Below are 16,230 nucleotides of genomic sequence, written 5' to 3'. Positions count from 1 at the left end.
TTTTCCACAATACAGTAAGTGTTGACTCGACTGGTAATAGTCTGTCGTGTCCTCATCCTGCCATATCTCGTAGAGTTGTAGTAATTAACCCAGACTGTAGGGGGCGTCATCGTCACTGTGTTTCCAGTGTTGGACTCGGCGCTGCAGTTTCAGAGCGGCCTGTCTGAGATGAGAAAGGTATAACCCTATAATCATTAACATAGGACTATCTCTGCTCAACTCTATGAAACTAAATCTTCAATATCTCCTATCTGTTAATCAATATTGCTATTTTCTATCGGCACATTGAATCACCTGGAGATGTTCTTGCAGTAGAGCATGCTGATGGACCGCAGATGTGGACAGCTGCACAGGAGGAAAGAAGGAGTGCGATCAGTCAGGAGAGGACAGCCGCTCACGTCCAGCTCCTTCAGGAAGTGACCAGCCCTGGTTAGATACTTCACTGCTGTATCTGTCATCTGATGCAGCAAAATACAGTTTCAGCTATTATGTGATATTTACCTTTACCATAGCAGTGTCCAATGATCTGAGTGCGCTAGTGAAAATACTTTTTTTGTATTTTGTAATTAGGGGTTTTCAAACTGGGGTCCGGGGACCCTCAGGGAGCTACAAGGGAGTGCTTGGGGTCCGTGGAAAAGTTTTAGAGAAAAACATGTATAATAAAAAAATGAATTTGATTCAAATAAATAAGAAAGATTATTAAAATAAAAATAATATAAATTAGGTTGAAATTTATAAATAATACATCAGTACAGTACAGAACTATAGTGAGTAGAAAAAAATTAAATAATTAACATAATAGAAACTAAATATTTCCTAATTTATTTTATACATTTTTAGTGTTAATTTTTCACAGTATAAATTGGGTCTTTATAGACGAAAATATCTAGCTTTCTTTTAAATTTTAGAACAAGTGTCCCTCACACGAGGATGATCATATTTGAGGGTCCGTGGCATCTAAAAGTTTGAAAAGCCTGTTCTAATTGAATGCATTTTTAATACAAATCATATTATCAACATAACAATTTGAGTAAAGTTGAAATTCAAGCATTTGATTATTTGATTAATGACCTTGAAATACATCTAATCCTAAAATTTATATTGAATACATTTAATATTTTTTTTACATATTTTATATGTTCTGGTTTGAATTTTATAGCTCCTCCCCCTCAACTACGTTCAACATTCCACATTTTGGTTGCGTCTCAAATCGCATTCTAGACTTACTACATTCGCCATGTTGTCACTGTCATGTGACCTACCAGCGTCAGTTGTGTGGCTTCACTGCCATTCACAAATCCTCTCCCGTGGCCTCATGGGATAGTAAAGTGTCCATTGCATGCAAACTTCACAATCTCGCCGGAAGTTGTAAGTCATCCGGGAGCTACTGTTTTATGAGTACTGTGAATTCAGACATACTACACTTGTCACATACTGTTTTTCGCCTACTATATAGTAGCGAAGTATGCAATTCGGATGCAGCCTTCGTTTTTCGGTTAATTAAAGGGGTGGTTCAGGATTTTTGACATCGGACCTCATTTTTAAGTCAGCCTGGTTGTTATTCATCAGTAGAGACATTTTTTTTTCAAAATTATCCAGTCCTTATATTTGGATAGTTAGCCGATGCTAGGCTAGCGCGAGTCAATGGTATATGTTAGCCAGCCATTAAAAACCGTTTTACCCACTCCACAGTGCACCAAACGCAAATCAATTATAACACTAGACTATCGATGCAAATGTCCGTTGAGAGAATAATGTTAGAAATCAAACTTACCTTTCATCTCAATGATCCCAAAGGAACTAGTTTCTCAGCAGCTGCGGAATTTTACTTTGCTCCGGTTAGTAATGCGGCAAAAAGTAAACACAGAACAGAAGCGCACTGTAATCAGTGTACCAGCGGCAGGTAAATACACTTGCGTCATGTGTGTACCGGCTCACTCGGTTGCCTAGGTAATCAATATCACTCCGCTGCTGCTGTAGACAAGGCTTATGATTACAGGGAACAAATTATAACTAATGCAATGTGATGAAAGGTAAGTTTGATTTCTAACATTATTCTCTCAACGGACATATACATCGATAGTCTAGTGTTATAATTGATTTGCGTTTGGTGCACTGTGGAGTGGGTAAAACGGTTTTTAATGGCTGGCTAACATATACCATTGACTCACGCTAGCCTAGCATCGGCTAACTATCCAAATATAAGGACTGGATACATTTTTTTTTTAAATGTCTCCACTGATGAATAACAACCAGGCTGACTTAAAAATGAGGTCCGATGTCAAAAATCCCGAACCACCCCTTTAAGTGCATCATCCGGGTATTTTAAGTGTACTTTTCCTACTTGAAATTTTCAGTGTGAACACACTAATCGCACTATTTATACTACAAAATGGCATAGAATAGTGCATAAGTACTTGAACTAGGACACACTTTTTGTTCATCTGTTAACAGTTAATTGTTTCCTGACTAACAACTACTTATTAGTCAGGTTAGTACACTTATTATTCTTTCAAGATTACTGATTTAAAGTAGTACTTTAGGGCATCCAGCTATTCTGACTGTGGCAATGGTCCTGCAGAAGAAGAAAAGGGCTTTGATCGCACGATCAGACAGACACACACAGTGACACACGTCCAAAAGCTCCAGACGAGGACACTGTCGGCAAAACATCTGCACAGAGACAAAATTATGTCACATTAACTTTTCCAAAAACAGTAATCAGATTGCAAATTCATGGCAAGCCATACATATATGCACAATGGAGTGATACAAAATATAAGCCAAACCTTTATTCCATTATCTGTAATGAAAACACACTCGTTTGCAGTCAGTTTTCTCAGACTGTGATTGGCCCCCAGAGCTACCAGTCCCTGTGAAAGACACATCTTTAATATAATAACAGTTTTGACTACAGCTATAAAAGGATTATCTGTAATAAATGATATACTAAGTGTACTTTGTCATGTATTTTGCAGCCGGTGATGTCCAGAGAGACCAGAGAAGCACATTTGTCCAGACACTCAAAGCCGTAATCTGTCAGGTTCTCACAGAAACACACGGCCAGGTGGGTCAGATTGCTACATCTGGAAATGAATTTTACATTCATACAGTCACTCTATAAGAAGGATTTTATGTCTGTAAGTGTTAACTGTTCTCACCTCTGAGTTATTCTCTTCAGGGACAGGTCAGTAACTTTTGGGCAGTAAGAAAGATCAAGCTCTCGCAGTTCAACAGCAGATGGTCCTTCAGTGATGTAATAGATTCCCATATCAGTCACCCTAGATCGGGTAAAAAACACACAACATAAATGCATTTTAATAGAATCTGAAATGCAAGTCAAGAATGAAACCAAATATTCTAGATTGGGGGAGCAAATGTAAAAGTTGTGAATGGAAAGGTGAAATATAAATTTTTTGGTCTGCCTAATTGTATTAAATCCTATATAATTTTTTTCTGCTGTATGTAGCAACAAAAAAAATCTAAATAAATTTTTACATTTTTCTCCACACTTTTTCACTTTTTTTTAGCCCGCCTTGTTGACAGAAGCTATTTACACTTGCTCTGCACACTAACGTCTGGTTGGGCCAGACAAAATTACAGAAGACTTTGGATTGCCAACAGTAGCAATGGTGTAGGGGTAAAGTTTTGAAGCAAACCAACCAGTGTTCAAATCCACCTTTTGTCAAACTCTCTCTACTCCCTTTTCCTGTTACATATCAGAAAAGCATTTATTTTCAATGAAAATGAAGAAAATATTCAAAAAGTGAAAATAAAGTGTCTAACATGCGTTTAATAATAGTGTTTATCAATTAGGGTTAGGTGTATTGTCCCAATAAGGCGGCATCCATTTAAAAGTTTTAACAAATATAATAATTTACACTGTTATTATTGCATACTGTTTAATGTACAACAACACTGAGTTGCTGTCACTATTTATAAGTATAACATCTTACTACTATTTACACTTAATGCAAAGAAAATACTGCTATTTTTAGATAGTGTAAATAGAATTTAGTGCTATTTTCACTTAGTGTAAATAGCCACTGCCGAAAGAAGAAACACTGTGTTTGCGTTGTTCTATATATTCACGTCGGTGCAATGGCTTCTCTCACTTGATACAGCCTGAGATATTTAGGTTGCACAGTTTTGTCAGATTTCCTAAAGACTTCAAGCTGGCATCAGTCACGCGAGGACAGTCGGACACATGGACCTCAGTGAGTTTGTGAGAGCTCCGGCACAGGGCCTTCAAGCTGCTGTCTGTCATTCGCTCATTACCTGAAACGCAGAACACACAGTTTCTGTTTTACTAATTTAGCCTGTCTAGCCATGTCACGTTATTTGAGCGCACAAATACAAACCTTCTATTTGGATCTTGGTGAGGCTGATCACTTCCGCTATTGTTTTGAATGCCACATCAGATAGAAACGGCGAATCCAAGAGGGAAATCACAGTCAGCACAAGACATTTAGACACTAAGACCTTGCAACAAAGAAAAACAACAATCACCAATTCAAACTTAGTGTCTAATAGGTGTTGTCATATTTTATGTACATATAACACACACTGTACCTGCACACAGGTGTCAGTGAGGGTGGGCAGGTCGTCTAACACAATCTGTTGAAGTGAACTGCAAGCCTCAGCGACATATGTAAATCCATCCACAGATATCTGTAGAGTAGGAGAAAAAGTTTCTAACATTTATATAATGCAATTAATTTTAACAATCTTTATTCTGATTTATTCCTGTGACCATGATAGCTACCACTTTGGACACAGAAGTAGGCTACTACAGTGTAAAAAATTATATGATCAATAAGTTATGACAACATATGTTTGTACATTGCTTTAACTCATCAAAATAAGTTAAGCAATTTTCATCTTTTATTTTATTTCAACTTTTAAGTTATAGAAGATTCATCAAAAAAGTCACTTTAATGTAATTTAAGTTGAAATGACTTAAACAGTTGATTGTACTTAATTTAAGGTACATGTTATGTTGAGGTACAATATAAATATCATTAATAAATCACTAATAAAAGTACCATGGTAATACTTATTCTGTCCATTATTGCGAATTATTGGGGGGGGATTGGAGTGTTTTGGATGGACTTTTCTAATTTTGTAAACTTTTGTATTAGCAAATTTAGTTTTTTTAAATAGACCCATTTCATATTACATTAATTATTTTATTACTATTCCTTGCATACTGCACATTTTACATTCATAAATGTATATTTTCAAAGAAAATGCCTTCTTTAAATTTTCAAGAAAGATGTTAATGTATATTTGAATTCTTTAAAGAACTCCAAAAATTGCTTGTAAGACTTACAATATAACACACTTTAGTTCATTTTAGAATTTCATGTTGGCCTATTGTAACTTTTTGGTAATATTTTGTTTATTGCCTTTTTGTCCTTAAAATGAAATTTTTGTTAAAAAATAGGACAACACTTTACAATAAGGTTTCATTAGTTAACTACTTTAGTTAACAAGAACTAAGAATAAACAGTACTTCTACAGAATGTATTAATCTTAATGTTCATTTTAACATTTATTAATAGATTATTAAAATCAAATGTTAGTTAATGCACTGTGAACTAACATAAACAATGAACAACTATTTTTAATGAACTAACATTAACAATGATTAATAAATACAGTGATAAATGTATTGTTCATTGTTAGTTCATGTTAATCAATACATTAACTAATGCTAACAAATGAGACCTTATTGTAAAGTGTTACCAAAAACAATAATGCTATCAAATGACACCTTATTGTAGAGTGTTACAGTTGCTACGATAAACGCATTGTTGTGATGTTTGCACTGTTTTGAAATGGACATTGATGAGCGGCACTCTAGGTCAAAAGTTGAACAGCTTTTACGTTGAAAAAAGCAAGGAAAAATGCCGCAATGATTGAAGATGTCCGTCTAGAACTTGTTTACAGGGGGTCTTGAAACGCAAGAAAGCTTACTCTGTGAACCACCTGTAAATATTAACTAACATTACTAGTGTGCATTTCCTATAGGCTATGTGTCAACTCTAACCTGAGAACAACCGGAGAGGTCTAGATGACTGAGTCTGTGACAGCCTTTCCCTGTGGTCAGATACTGCAGGCCTTTATCAGAGAAACCCATGCAGTGTGCCAGATTCAGAGACCGCAGCGTCACACAGCATCTTATAAACAACAGTCAGTTCCAGAACTATACAAATACAGTTATTTCTGTCATTATCTGTGTACTGAGAAACATTTAAGAAGTTTGTACCTTGAGAGGACTCTTATAGTGCCATTAGTAATATGAGTAAAGGCCAGATTAAGATAGAGGAGAGAGTGACATCCCTCTAAAATCATCTTCATATTTTCATCCTGTCAAGATTGTTTCCAAACAAAAAAGGTGTTAGATTGATAAGAAGCATTAAAACCTATAACCACAACGTGTTTGTTTTCTACTTGCATTAACATTTAGGCATTCGCTCAGATTGAGTTCTTGAAGATTTCGGCATTGACCTTTGAAAATAAAACACATGCAAGATCCTTATCATATCATTGATCAACCTGAAAATGTGTGTAATTTTTTGACTGATTAAAGTAGTTTTACTGATGCGTCTGAAGCTCGAGCCCTGCACCATTGTGCAGCCGCACAAATTCACAGAGATCACATAGACACGATGTGCCCGCAGTTTTCTCTCCACAATCTGATCTGTGATCCAGCTGCCCTCAGGGGAGAAATCAATCTGTGGAAACACATCTTACAGATTATACTGGCTATATATCCTTGTGAAAAAGAAGTGCACTTTAGCATACTTTTAAAAAGAGTATGCTTATTGCAGAAATAATATGTTTTACAAGAATTTACTTTAAGTTGAAACTGAATGTAATGTTTCCGGTCACTTAATTGAATGTTATTTAAAATTAAATGAAAATGATATATCTTGGCCCTCTAGCGGTAAAAAACCAAACTGCATGCATGTTGCGGAAGAACATTGTTTTGGTTGTGCTTCGGCTCTGTGTGACGCAGTGCGAATGAATATGGTTCTTTCTCATAACTAAAAAAGAGAGATTTTCCTACTGCTCATAAAACATAGGCTTAATATTACCAGTTTAGATGGAAAGGAGCTTACTAACACATTAATAGACACTGTATACGTCCTTGAAAATAAATTCCAGCGAAAAAAAAAAAAACTTACTCACCTGTTGAATAAATTAAACTGCATCTCCGAATGTTTTTACAACATTTCAAATCCCTTAGTTCTCGCCATCTCAGAAAGCCAAGAATGTTGATTCTTGATTTATTACGAGCTCTGTCAGCGCTTTTATTTTTAAACGGGAGATTCCCCGCAGGTTCGAGATTTAGCTGCTCCCTGACGACCTTTCTCTAACTAACTTATGGCACTCCCACACTTACACACGCAAAGTAGCCGGAGCAACATCTCTTTATTTACGGATAGCCTATGAAGACACGCACAGGTGAGTGACGTATGCATGCAATTTTTCTTTGAAAACCATCCTGTCTGAAATATAAACACTTATAATATGCTTGAATCAAGACAAAAACACGTTTTGACTCATTATTTAAATTTAGTTCATTTTGAACAAAATGTTTTACAAGCCTTCCATTAAATATGGTTGGTTACAGCCGAATGTACTGACAAGCATTTATGGTAAACTAAAATATACTTTAATGTATTTCTTATTTAAACGTGTATGTATGTTTAAATATATTTCTAATTACACAATTACTACATACACTATAGTATTACCCTACATTTAAAATATAAAAACTTGCTTTACTATGTTAGTCAACACATTAAAATAAGTGTACTTCGTTAAAGCATGAACAAAATATTATTAAAACATGATGATGTAAAATGTACTTTAAAGTAAAACTTTGTCAAGAAACATGTAGTAACAAGCAGTACAAGAGCACATTCATTACAGCTAAGTGCACTTGTTTTCCACAAGGATAGTTGAATTAAAGTGTTTAAGTGAGCTGCACTGACCTCAGTCCACAGTGAGCTGATCTGAGTGATCGCTTTCCAAGAATGACACACCTGAGCGCATTTCAGGAGGTCACGCACACCTAGACATTGGAAGATCTGCACCAAATAGTTGATTAAAATCACAATTGACTTGAAGCCAGTTATATAATGGTAACGTCACAGAGGTTAAGTGATACCTTAAGAGACAGCTTGTTAGGCAGCAGTGATAGTCTGTCCTGTCCGTTGCCCTGTGATATCTCTGAGTTCAGACTTTCTTGTAGCTCTCTCTCTAGCCTCTGAACATACAGACATGCATAATACCTAAACACCTTATTAATTAAATGCATTTGTGTTACACACATTTTAATTTGAAAAACTACCTTAAAATATTCCTTTGTTCTTTTAGCTTCATGCACAACACGACGCCACGTTGTAATGATGTTTCTGCAGTGAACAGACTCCTGTGCTTTCTGTAGTTTCCTCACAGCATCTGGATAACACAGGTAATGCCTTCATGTTACAATAGAGAATAAAATGGTGTTTAACTAGTTGGATTTCCTCAATATTCCAACTTTGAATGTAATCTGATGTAATATATAGGCAGTACCATTCTGCCTGTGTTTGCGAAAGCAAACCCACGCTGTCCACTTGATGAAAGCCTGTTTTATCCTTCTCTGTGTTTGATACAGCTTAGCCTCTTCCATTCTCTCAAGGAGCCTGGCAGCTTTCATTTTCTTCTTCGAAATATAACTCTTCCAACCCCTTTAACATGAGAAGTCAGACATTAGCCTAGTTGATACCGGCCCGGTGTTTTTCTGTACACTCTTAAGGTTCCATGAAGAACCTTTAACATTCCACTGCACAAAAGTTAAGGGTTTATTAGATTTCTTCACACTGAGAACTTAAGAACTGATCAATGAAAAGGTATTTGGGCAACCAAAAAATGGCATCACTATGTGAAAACCCCCTTTTGGAACAGTTACAAGTGGATCCAAAGCAGGTTTTGTTTGCTGTTGTGGCTCTTTTACTGTACAGTTTTGACACTCACATGAAACACATTCTGGTCATCTTGGTTCGATAACACGAGAACGCTTTCTCCAACGAATGTGACAGAAACTGTGAGAAAAAATGAATAAATGAGTTTTAGCAGATGGAGGTTTGATAGCTCAACCCTATTCACTCTGAATAAAGAATACATTATATGAGATTTACCTGGCTGTCTTCTGAATTTCCAAAAATATCATACACAATGCTTCCTGCCAGTGAGAAGATTTGTTTGTCTTTGTCAATAAATGTGTGCCTAAAGAATTCAGAAACAATTTACATTTTAGGGCTATTATTAGTATTATTTACTGTATTATACTGTTTAAGGCTTATAAACTTGATTTTACATCATCATTTATATTCTAATGTCACAAATTATACACAAGCCCACATACCAGCAAAGCTCGAAATCCTGATCCTCTAGAATTGATAGGATCTTCTCTTCTATAAAGTGCAAAGGATCTTCAGGGCATGACACACATAACCCAGCAAGCAAAGCCTAGTTTAAATGCAAAATAAATATAATAAATAGCATTAATAATCCTTTAAACAAATATAAATATATTATTAATAACATTTACATGTTATAAACAAATGAATCGGATTGTGTTCAATTACACTATATCCTTGGCTGGCTCATTCATTAACTAGATCATTAAATCACCTTGTAAATCTGAGGAAGTGAATGTTTAATGAAGTAGTCTCTCAATATTGGATCTGAATCTTGCCAAGAAGTCATCATAAAAACGATCGCAGTTGAAGAAGTAGTTTAATAATTTCCTGCAGTTAGTGCAACAATAACCTGAGACACCTGTAGCTTCTGTCAATATTTACATTCATGTTGCTTGGTGACCTGAGCAAGTGGTTGGTCAGATGAAAAAATCCACGGAGTATGTAATAGCAAAAATACCTAGTTAGTTACCTAGATACCTAGAAAGTTCGTAGTTTTCATGTATTATCCACAAAACAAAAACTATATACCTCTGAGTCCAGACTTTACATTCATTGAAAGGCTTTGGGATATGCTGGAGTAGAGTTAATAGAAGTGCTTGACTCTTGCATTATCAATACAATATCTTAAACCAAAAGTTGATGCACCTCTCGATGGAAATAACATCAAAACATTTATTTCCATCAAGAGGTGCATACATTTTTGGTCAAGATCTTGTATTGACAATGCAAGAGTCCAGCACTCTAAAGTCTCCTCCAGCACATCCCAAAGACTTGCCAATTCATGTGTGAAAATTATTCATCATGCTTCCTCCCAACCATTCTTTCACAATTTGAGCCTGAGGAATCTTGATATTGTCATTCTGGAATATGGCCATGTGTCTTCCTACATGGTTGTTTAAGAAATGAAAAGCAACACAGTCTATCAATTGGGGTTTTACCAAACATGCTAGAAACACAATAATCACTGCAATAATAATCCAAGCATTGACTCTTAAGTATTTTCCTATTAAATCCAAACAGCGACTTTTTTTGGGGCCAGGCATTTTTTGTTTTTCAAAAATGTGAAATTATTCTTTGTTTATATTTTTTGTTATTTGTTATATATTTTGTATTTGTTGTATATTTGTTATATATTAGCCAAATTCATTCATGAACGCAACTCCGCGAAACGTTTTGGTCGTCCACTGACGCAATAGGCGGCAACGTGCAGAGGAACCCGACGAGTATAATGTGACCAGGAAGTGGGTGCATCTTTATTTATCCTGTCGGACAAGAGCCATGTGTTAACATTTTCTGTATGAAATCTGCGCATATCGCAGAATGGGAGATGACAATGTCATAGCCCGGCTCGGCAGCATGAAGGCTTTGTTGGGGATTGTAGCTGGAGCCGGAGCTTCATATGGCATTTATAAACTAGTCGTCGGTCGTGCAGGAGGAGACGGAGGAGTGAACAGAAGAAAGTCTGCTAAAAGTGTGACTATTCAGCCCGGGAGCTTAATGGACAAAGTATCTGGATTTAAAGTTGTCAGTAAGAGTGATAATCTGGATCCGTGTGCGGAGACTGAATCTAGTAAGTGACATTGAAATGGTTTTTATGATGTTGGCTATAGACAGCTCTATACAAGTTTACAATATTTGTTTTTGAATCAAACACACTGTATTGATTCAATATGGGGAGTTTGTTCATTTTGTTGTCTCAGGTTCTTGATCTTTTCATACAAACATATTCTTTGCTGTTTTTTTCTTCTCATAAGGTGATATTCTCTCAAAATCTGCTGCCAGCCTGGAGCCTCGACATCTGAGCATGCTTCTCTCTCTTCTGCAGAGCAGCCCAAACCCAGAAGAGAGGAGAAACGTTCTCGTAACCTTAGGAAATGCTGCTGCCTTTACAGTAAACCAGGTCATCTGAGGGTTTGGCATCTAGACATTCTGCATTATTCTTACATTTTGCAGAAGAGTAAAAAAAAAGCTCTCAAATTGCAGTTGATGTATCATGTTTACAATCAATTTTTTGCTTTTCTTAAATAGGATCTTCTGCGAGAATTTGGAGGTCTTCACATCATAGCAGGCTTCCTCTCAGACCCTTCATCTGAGATCCGGGTTCAGACTCTAAACGCTCTGAACAACTTAAGCATGAACATCTGCAATCAAGAGCAGCTGAAGGTATTGCAAATACTGTATAGATATGATTATTTAGGCTTTTTTGTATTATTTTTTTATCTTGGTACATGCCTGTTGCTTTTGAACCAGTGTTTGTTGTTGTTAACTAATATTCAAAATTGTTTTTGATGATTAAAATAAAGCTAAAATAAAATATAAATAACAGATGAAAATCTTAAACTTAAAAAAACAAGGTAAAAATCAGACAAGTTGAAGTATAAAAATGACTAAAACTAAAATGTAAATAAATGTTAAAAACTATAGAAATTAGTGCTGTCAAATTGATTGATCACTATTAGCCGCATCTAACATAAGGTTTGTGTGTGTACATATATATATATATATATATATATATATGCGCACACATGTGTGTGTGTGTATATATATATATATATATATCGTGATTAATCTATTTCACAGCACTAATAGAAATACACAAAATAAATATATAGAAAAAAGTTAATAAAAATGACATAAGCACAAAGCGAAATGACTAAAACTTGAATGAAATTTAAAATAGAAAATAAAAGCGAATTCAAATAATTAATAAATGCTATATAAATAATACTAAAATACCATGTTCTTCCACACGTCTCTGTTGTTGTTCAGATATATATCCCGTCAGTGATGCAGTTGATTGAGATGTCACCGGTGAACTCTGACCTTCAGCTGGCAGCGCTCCGATTACTCACTAACCTGTCAGTCACCGATAATCACCAGCATCTGATGAAGAATTCCATCACCCTCCTCTTATCGCTGCTCGTAGTGAGCAACGAAGTCCTACAGGTGATTTTGGATTTATGAGTTAAATGATATGTGTACACAATCAGATTTCTTGAATATTTAATCTGTTCCTGCAGATCCAAGTCCTGAAGGTCCTAGTAAATCTTTCCTCCAATCCAGATTTGATGGACGATATTGTGCAAGCTCAGGTGAACAAATTTGTCTTTTATGCTTTCACTTTATTGTAGGTGAGATCCGGTTCAGTGACTTTTCTCTCATGCCAACACAATATGATTATATAAATTGTTGATTTAAAAATCTTGCTTTCCCCTGTTGTTTAATTTCATGGAAACAGACACCAGTGATTTTGCAAAGAGATCTCTTATTTAATTGTGTTATAAAACATAGGAGGAAGAGACAATGGACCAAGCTAAGGTCTAATTCAGCTTCTCAGTCACCTTCTTTACATTTCCGTCTCTTCCTGATTTTCGGACAAACAGGGCTTGGTTTTTATATCCCTGACCAAGGAAAAAACTACATCACCATAGGAACACATACATTCAGCAGAAACCAACATATGGTTTCCATTAATGTTGGAATGTATTCCCCTTATGCTATGCATATACATTTCAGTCCAGCAGCAGCACACACTCAAGTCCAAAGTCTCCCAAAGTCTCTCCCACATATTCACAAAATACAATGAGTACAAATAATTATGAATGTATATAAAGAGTATAAAAGAGATACATAATACTACTGATTATGAATATTAATAAAAAGTAATAATAATACTAAAAACAACAGTAAATTATGAAATTTGAGTCTTCAATAGATAACCCTATAAATAACTCTCTTGGTTGCTGGGTGTCCTAGTTTGTCCCATTGGCTTCCTGTTGATGCCTAGATCTATTTTAAGACCAGTCTGTAATGATTTAGTTTAGAGCTGCACGATTTGGGGTGGCGAAAAATCTAATAATAAAAAATATTTAAGGTTTGCTGTGCTTGTTTGTAGGGCTTCATAATATTACCAAAGATTTGTGATTATATATCAACTAGGGCTGAAACATAATGTTTATTTAATAACGCACTGTCAATTATGTTAAATCGTCCTGGTGTTATGGACGTCGCCATCTTTGATACTGTCGCTATTGTTACCCGAGTTCAAATGATGTTGTGACTTCAGCTGTTCGTTCATACAGATATGTATTCAAACAGCTATTTTAAAATGCTGAATGAGCAAAACATTTCAAGACTCACACCTGTTAGCAAATGCTGTTGTCAATTAAAAGTCACTGAACATAATGAACATTTCTGATAGATGCCTTTTAATTCTTGGCACTTAGTTTTTTATGTTGGGAATTTTTTATTCGTAAAGTATGAGAAAAGGTTTGAAAAAATTATTGAAAGAAAGATTAATGGCAGTTAAAGTTATTATTTATTGGCATAACTACAGGATTAATCAACTAATCAGAAAATAATCAATAAAATAATCATGATTAACTGAATATTCTGGGAAAATAATCAATAGAAAAAATTTATTATTACTAAATACAAATATTAAACAAAATAAGAAATTTTGAAAGATTAATGATGTCAGAAGTTATGGTTATTTATTTGCAACTTAACTAAAGGATTAATCAACTAATCCCAAAATAATCAATAGATTAATCATTAAAGTAGTTGATAGATTAATCGACTAATCAGAAAAAAATAAACAATTGAAAAAATAGAATTTTTATGATTATAATTATTACTAAATAAAAAATCGAACAAAATAAGAAATATTTTAAAATAAGAAAAAAAATTGAGTAAGAAATATAATAATAATAATAATATAATAATCTTTATTCATTTTCAAATGTTAAACCATCGTTAAACTTTTATTTTAGTTTAAAGCGACAGGAAGTGCTTCTCTCTGAGAAATTGTTCTGAATCAAGATTTTTCTTTAATGCCACAAAATCATTAGGATATTAAGTAAACATCATGTTCCATGAAGATATTTTGTAAATTTCCTACCGTAAATATCTAAAACATTTATTTTTGTGAGTGAATGCAGCACAATCGCGAACATAAATAAACAACTTTAAAGGCGATTTTCTCAGTGTTTCGATTTTTTTGCACCCTCAGATTCCAGATTTTCAAATAGTTGTATCTCGGCCAAATATTGTTCTATCCTAACAAACCATACATTCAGCTTTCAGATGGTGTGTAAATCTCAATTTAAAAAAATTGACCCATATGACTGGTTTTGTGGTCCAGGGTCACATATATACTTTATTTTATTTATAAAATGCTTTTCATATTTTTTTTTATCTTTCATCCCTACTTTAGTTCTTCTATTGTTAAGAGCCTATGTATTTGCACACGCTCCTCCAGTTACTTGTAAATCTGTTCACAGGCTCCAGCCTCCTTGATTTTGTTGTTTGACGGCTGCACTAGCACATCTGTTCTCCTCCGCCTGTTGTTTTTCGTGGGGAACCTGCGTGCGTGGAGACCCTCGGCACAGGTGGCTGAAGCTCTGAGGACGAGGCAGGACTCTCTGTACTGTGTTCTACTGGACAACTCCTCTCAGCTTCACCGTAAGCTTCCTCTGCTGCTCTCACATCCAGATGAAGAGGTGAAGACGCAGGTGGCCAGGCTCCTCACATAACCTCTCACAGAATACATCTCCTGTCCTTCTATGTTCAACTACTGAAACGTTCAGGCTCAGCACTAACAAACTAGCATTAATTCCTTAGTGGAGCAGTGTTGATATCTGCTGGTAGCAGGTGATCCACTTGGTGGGCCATCAGTATCCTCTAAAAATGTTGGACAATAAATGACTCCCTCAGGTTATTTGAGAGATGTTCGTTCATATAATAGACATTTGTGAACACCACAAATCTCCTTCGAGAACCTTTGAGAACATCTCCACTGCCAAACGTTTACTTGCCAAGTGAATGCATCTTACAAGCTTGCAGGTATTTTCTCTGACCACACTAAGTGCTTTGGATACCCAGACTAGTGGTGGAAAGGACTCTGCATGTGTTTAGAAACGTTAAAGCCTTGAAAAAAAGCCTTGTTAAAGCCTTTCTTCAGTGCTGCATAATGCAAGTGAAGTTTACCATTGAATAAAGGTTATTCAGGTGATGCTGAGGTAGATCCAGGAACCTTATTTTTACAGAATCTGCATTGATTGTACTGTGATTTTGTTTTCTGATAATTGATTATGAGATTAACATATTTAATAAAGCTTATTTCATGTTGTAAGGCAATTATAAAAACAATGGTTGCTTCACAGTTTAATGTTTGCTTTCACATTATTTTGGAATGCTTTCTGGCTTGTATGTCAGGTTTGTGAAAGTTCTTTAAAATAAATATTTAAGTTAATAACCTTTGTTTATTGAATTTGTGCTCTTGAAAACCAACTACATCTTCATATTTGTTTTTAATGCAGAGAAATAACTTTCATTCGCTCTTGAATCGCAGCTGTGTTTGAGAACAACATTTCCCACTAATCTTAGCAATTCATCCAGGGTTGCCATGTCTGCTTATTATAAGCGAATTTGTGACATCAAATCGAATCAAGCACTACCTGTGTGTTTTTCAGTATTACGGATTGTATGAGAGTGTTCCGAAATATGGAAGCTTGTTTCCAACACAGAATAAAAAGTAAAAAAGGTAAGGTAATCGACCAAAAACGTGCACTTCTTTTTTTTTTCACAATAGTTTTTAGTTTGTTTTTTCTTTTTCATTTTTCAGAGTTGTGAGGGGAAAAGTCAGAATTGTGAGATTTATTTATATTTTTAATCCATAGTGGAAACAAATTTTTTTAAAAAAATTTAAAAAGGGTCCCTTATTTTGGGTTTGTTTAGTCAGACCTGT

At 35.1% G+C, this 16,230-nt stretch overlaps 2 protein-coding genes across 2 annotated transcripts; one reads left to right on the top strand and one right to left on the bottom strand.

Annotated features, from left to right (window-relative positions):
• Positions 1-28: 28 nt before the first annotated feature.
• fbxl13 (F-box and leucine-rich repeat protein 13) lies at positions 29-9,830 on the bottom strand. The gene is given in 21 exon segments (XM_082159075.1): positions 29-163; positions 295-458; positions 2,539-2,673; positions 2,790-2,873; positions 2,960-3,086; positions 3,162-3,281; positions 4,116-4,278; positions 4,362-4,482; positions 4,573-4,671; positions 6,053-6,182; positions 6,272-6,372; positions 6,467-6,526; positions 6,528-6,740; positions 8,007-8,102; positions 8,183-8,281; positions 8,366-8,475; positions 8,593-8,747; positions 9,034-9,101; positions 9,198-9,285; positions 9,425-9,528; positions 9,694-9,830. Coding segments are annotated over 21 exon segments (2,394 nt in total). The 5' UTR covers positions 9,772-9,830; the 3' UTR covers positions 29-84.
• Positions 9,831-10,695: 865 nt separating this feature from the next.
• Positions 10,696-16,194, top strand: armc10 (armadillo repeat containing 10). The gene is made up of 6 exons (XM_082159938.1): positions 10,696-11,052; positions 11,237-11,382; positions 11,511-11,645; positions 12,252-12,428; positions 12,503-12,574; positions 14,765-16,194. The coding sequence occupies exons 1-6, from the start codon at positions 10,803-10,805 to the stop codon at positions 15,014-15,016; spliced, it is 1,032 nt and encodes a 343-aa protein (XP_082016064.1). The 5' UTR covers positions 10,696-10,802; the 3' UTR covers positions 15,017-16,194.
• Positions 16,195-16,230: the final 36 nt, after the last annotated feature.

The sequence above is a fragment of the Leuciscus leuciscus genome (genome assembly GCF_965113295.1).
Source record: "Leuciscus leuciscus genome assembly, chromosome: 25".
Lineage (NCBI taxonomy): Eukaryota > Metazoa > Chordata > Actinopteri > Cypriniformes > Leuciscidae > Leuciscus > Leuciscus leuciscus.
The sequence above is the reverse complement of the archived record's forward strand: the minus strand, read 5'-3'. Positions and strand labels throughout refer to the sequence as shown.

Excerpts from the sequence above, each read along its gene's own strand:
- armc10 (XM_082159938.1), top strand. The coding sequence starts at position 10,803 with ATGGGAGATGACAATGTCATAGCCCGGCTCGGCAGCATGAAGGCTTTG. Across the intron at positions 11,053-11,236 it reads GTGTGCGGAGACTGAATCTA|GTGATATTCTCTCAAAATCT; the intron begins GTAAGTGACATT and ends TCTTCTCATAAG. Across the intron at positions 12,575-14,764 it reads ACGATATTGTGCAAGCTCAG|GCTCCAGCCTCCTTGATTTT; the intron begins GTGAACAAATTT and ends ATCTGTTCACAG.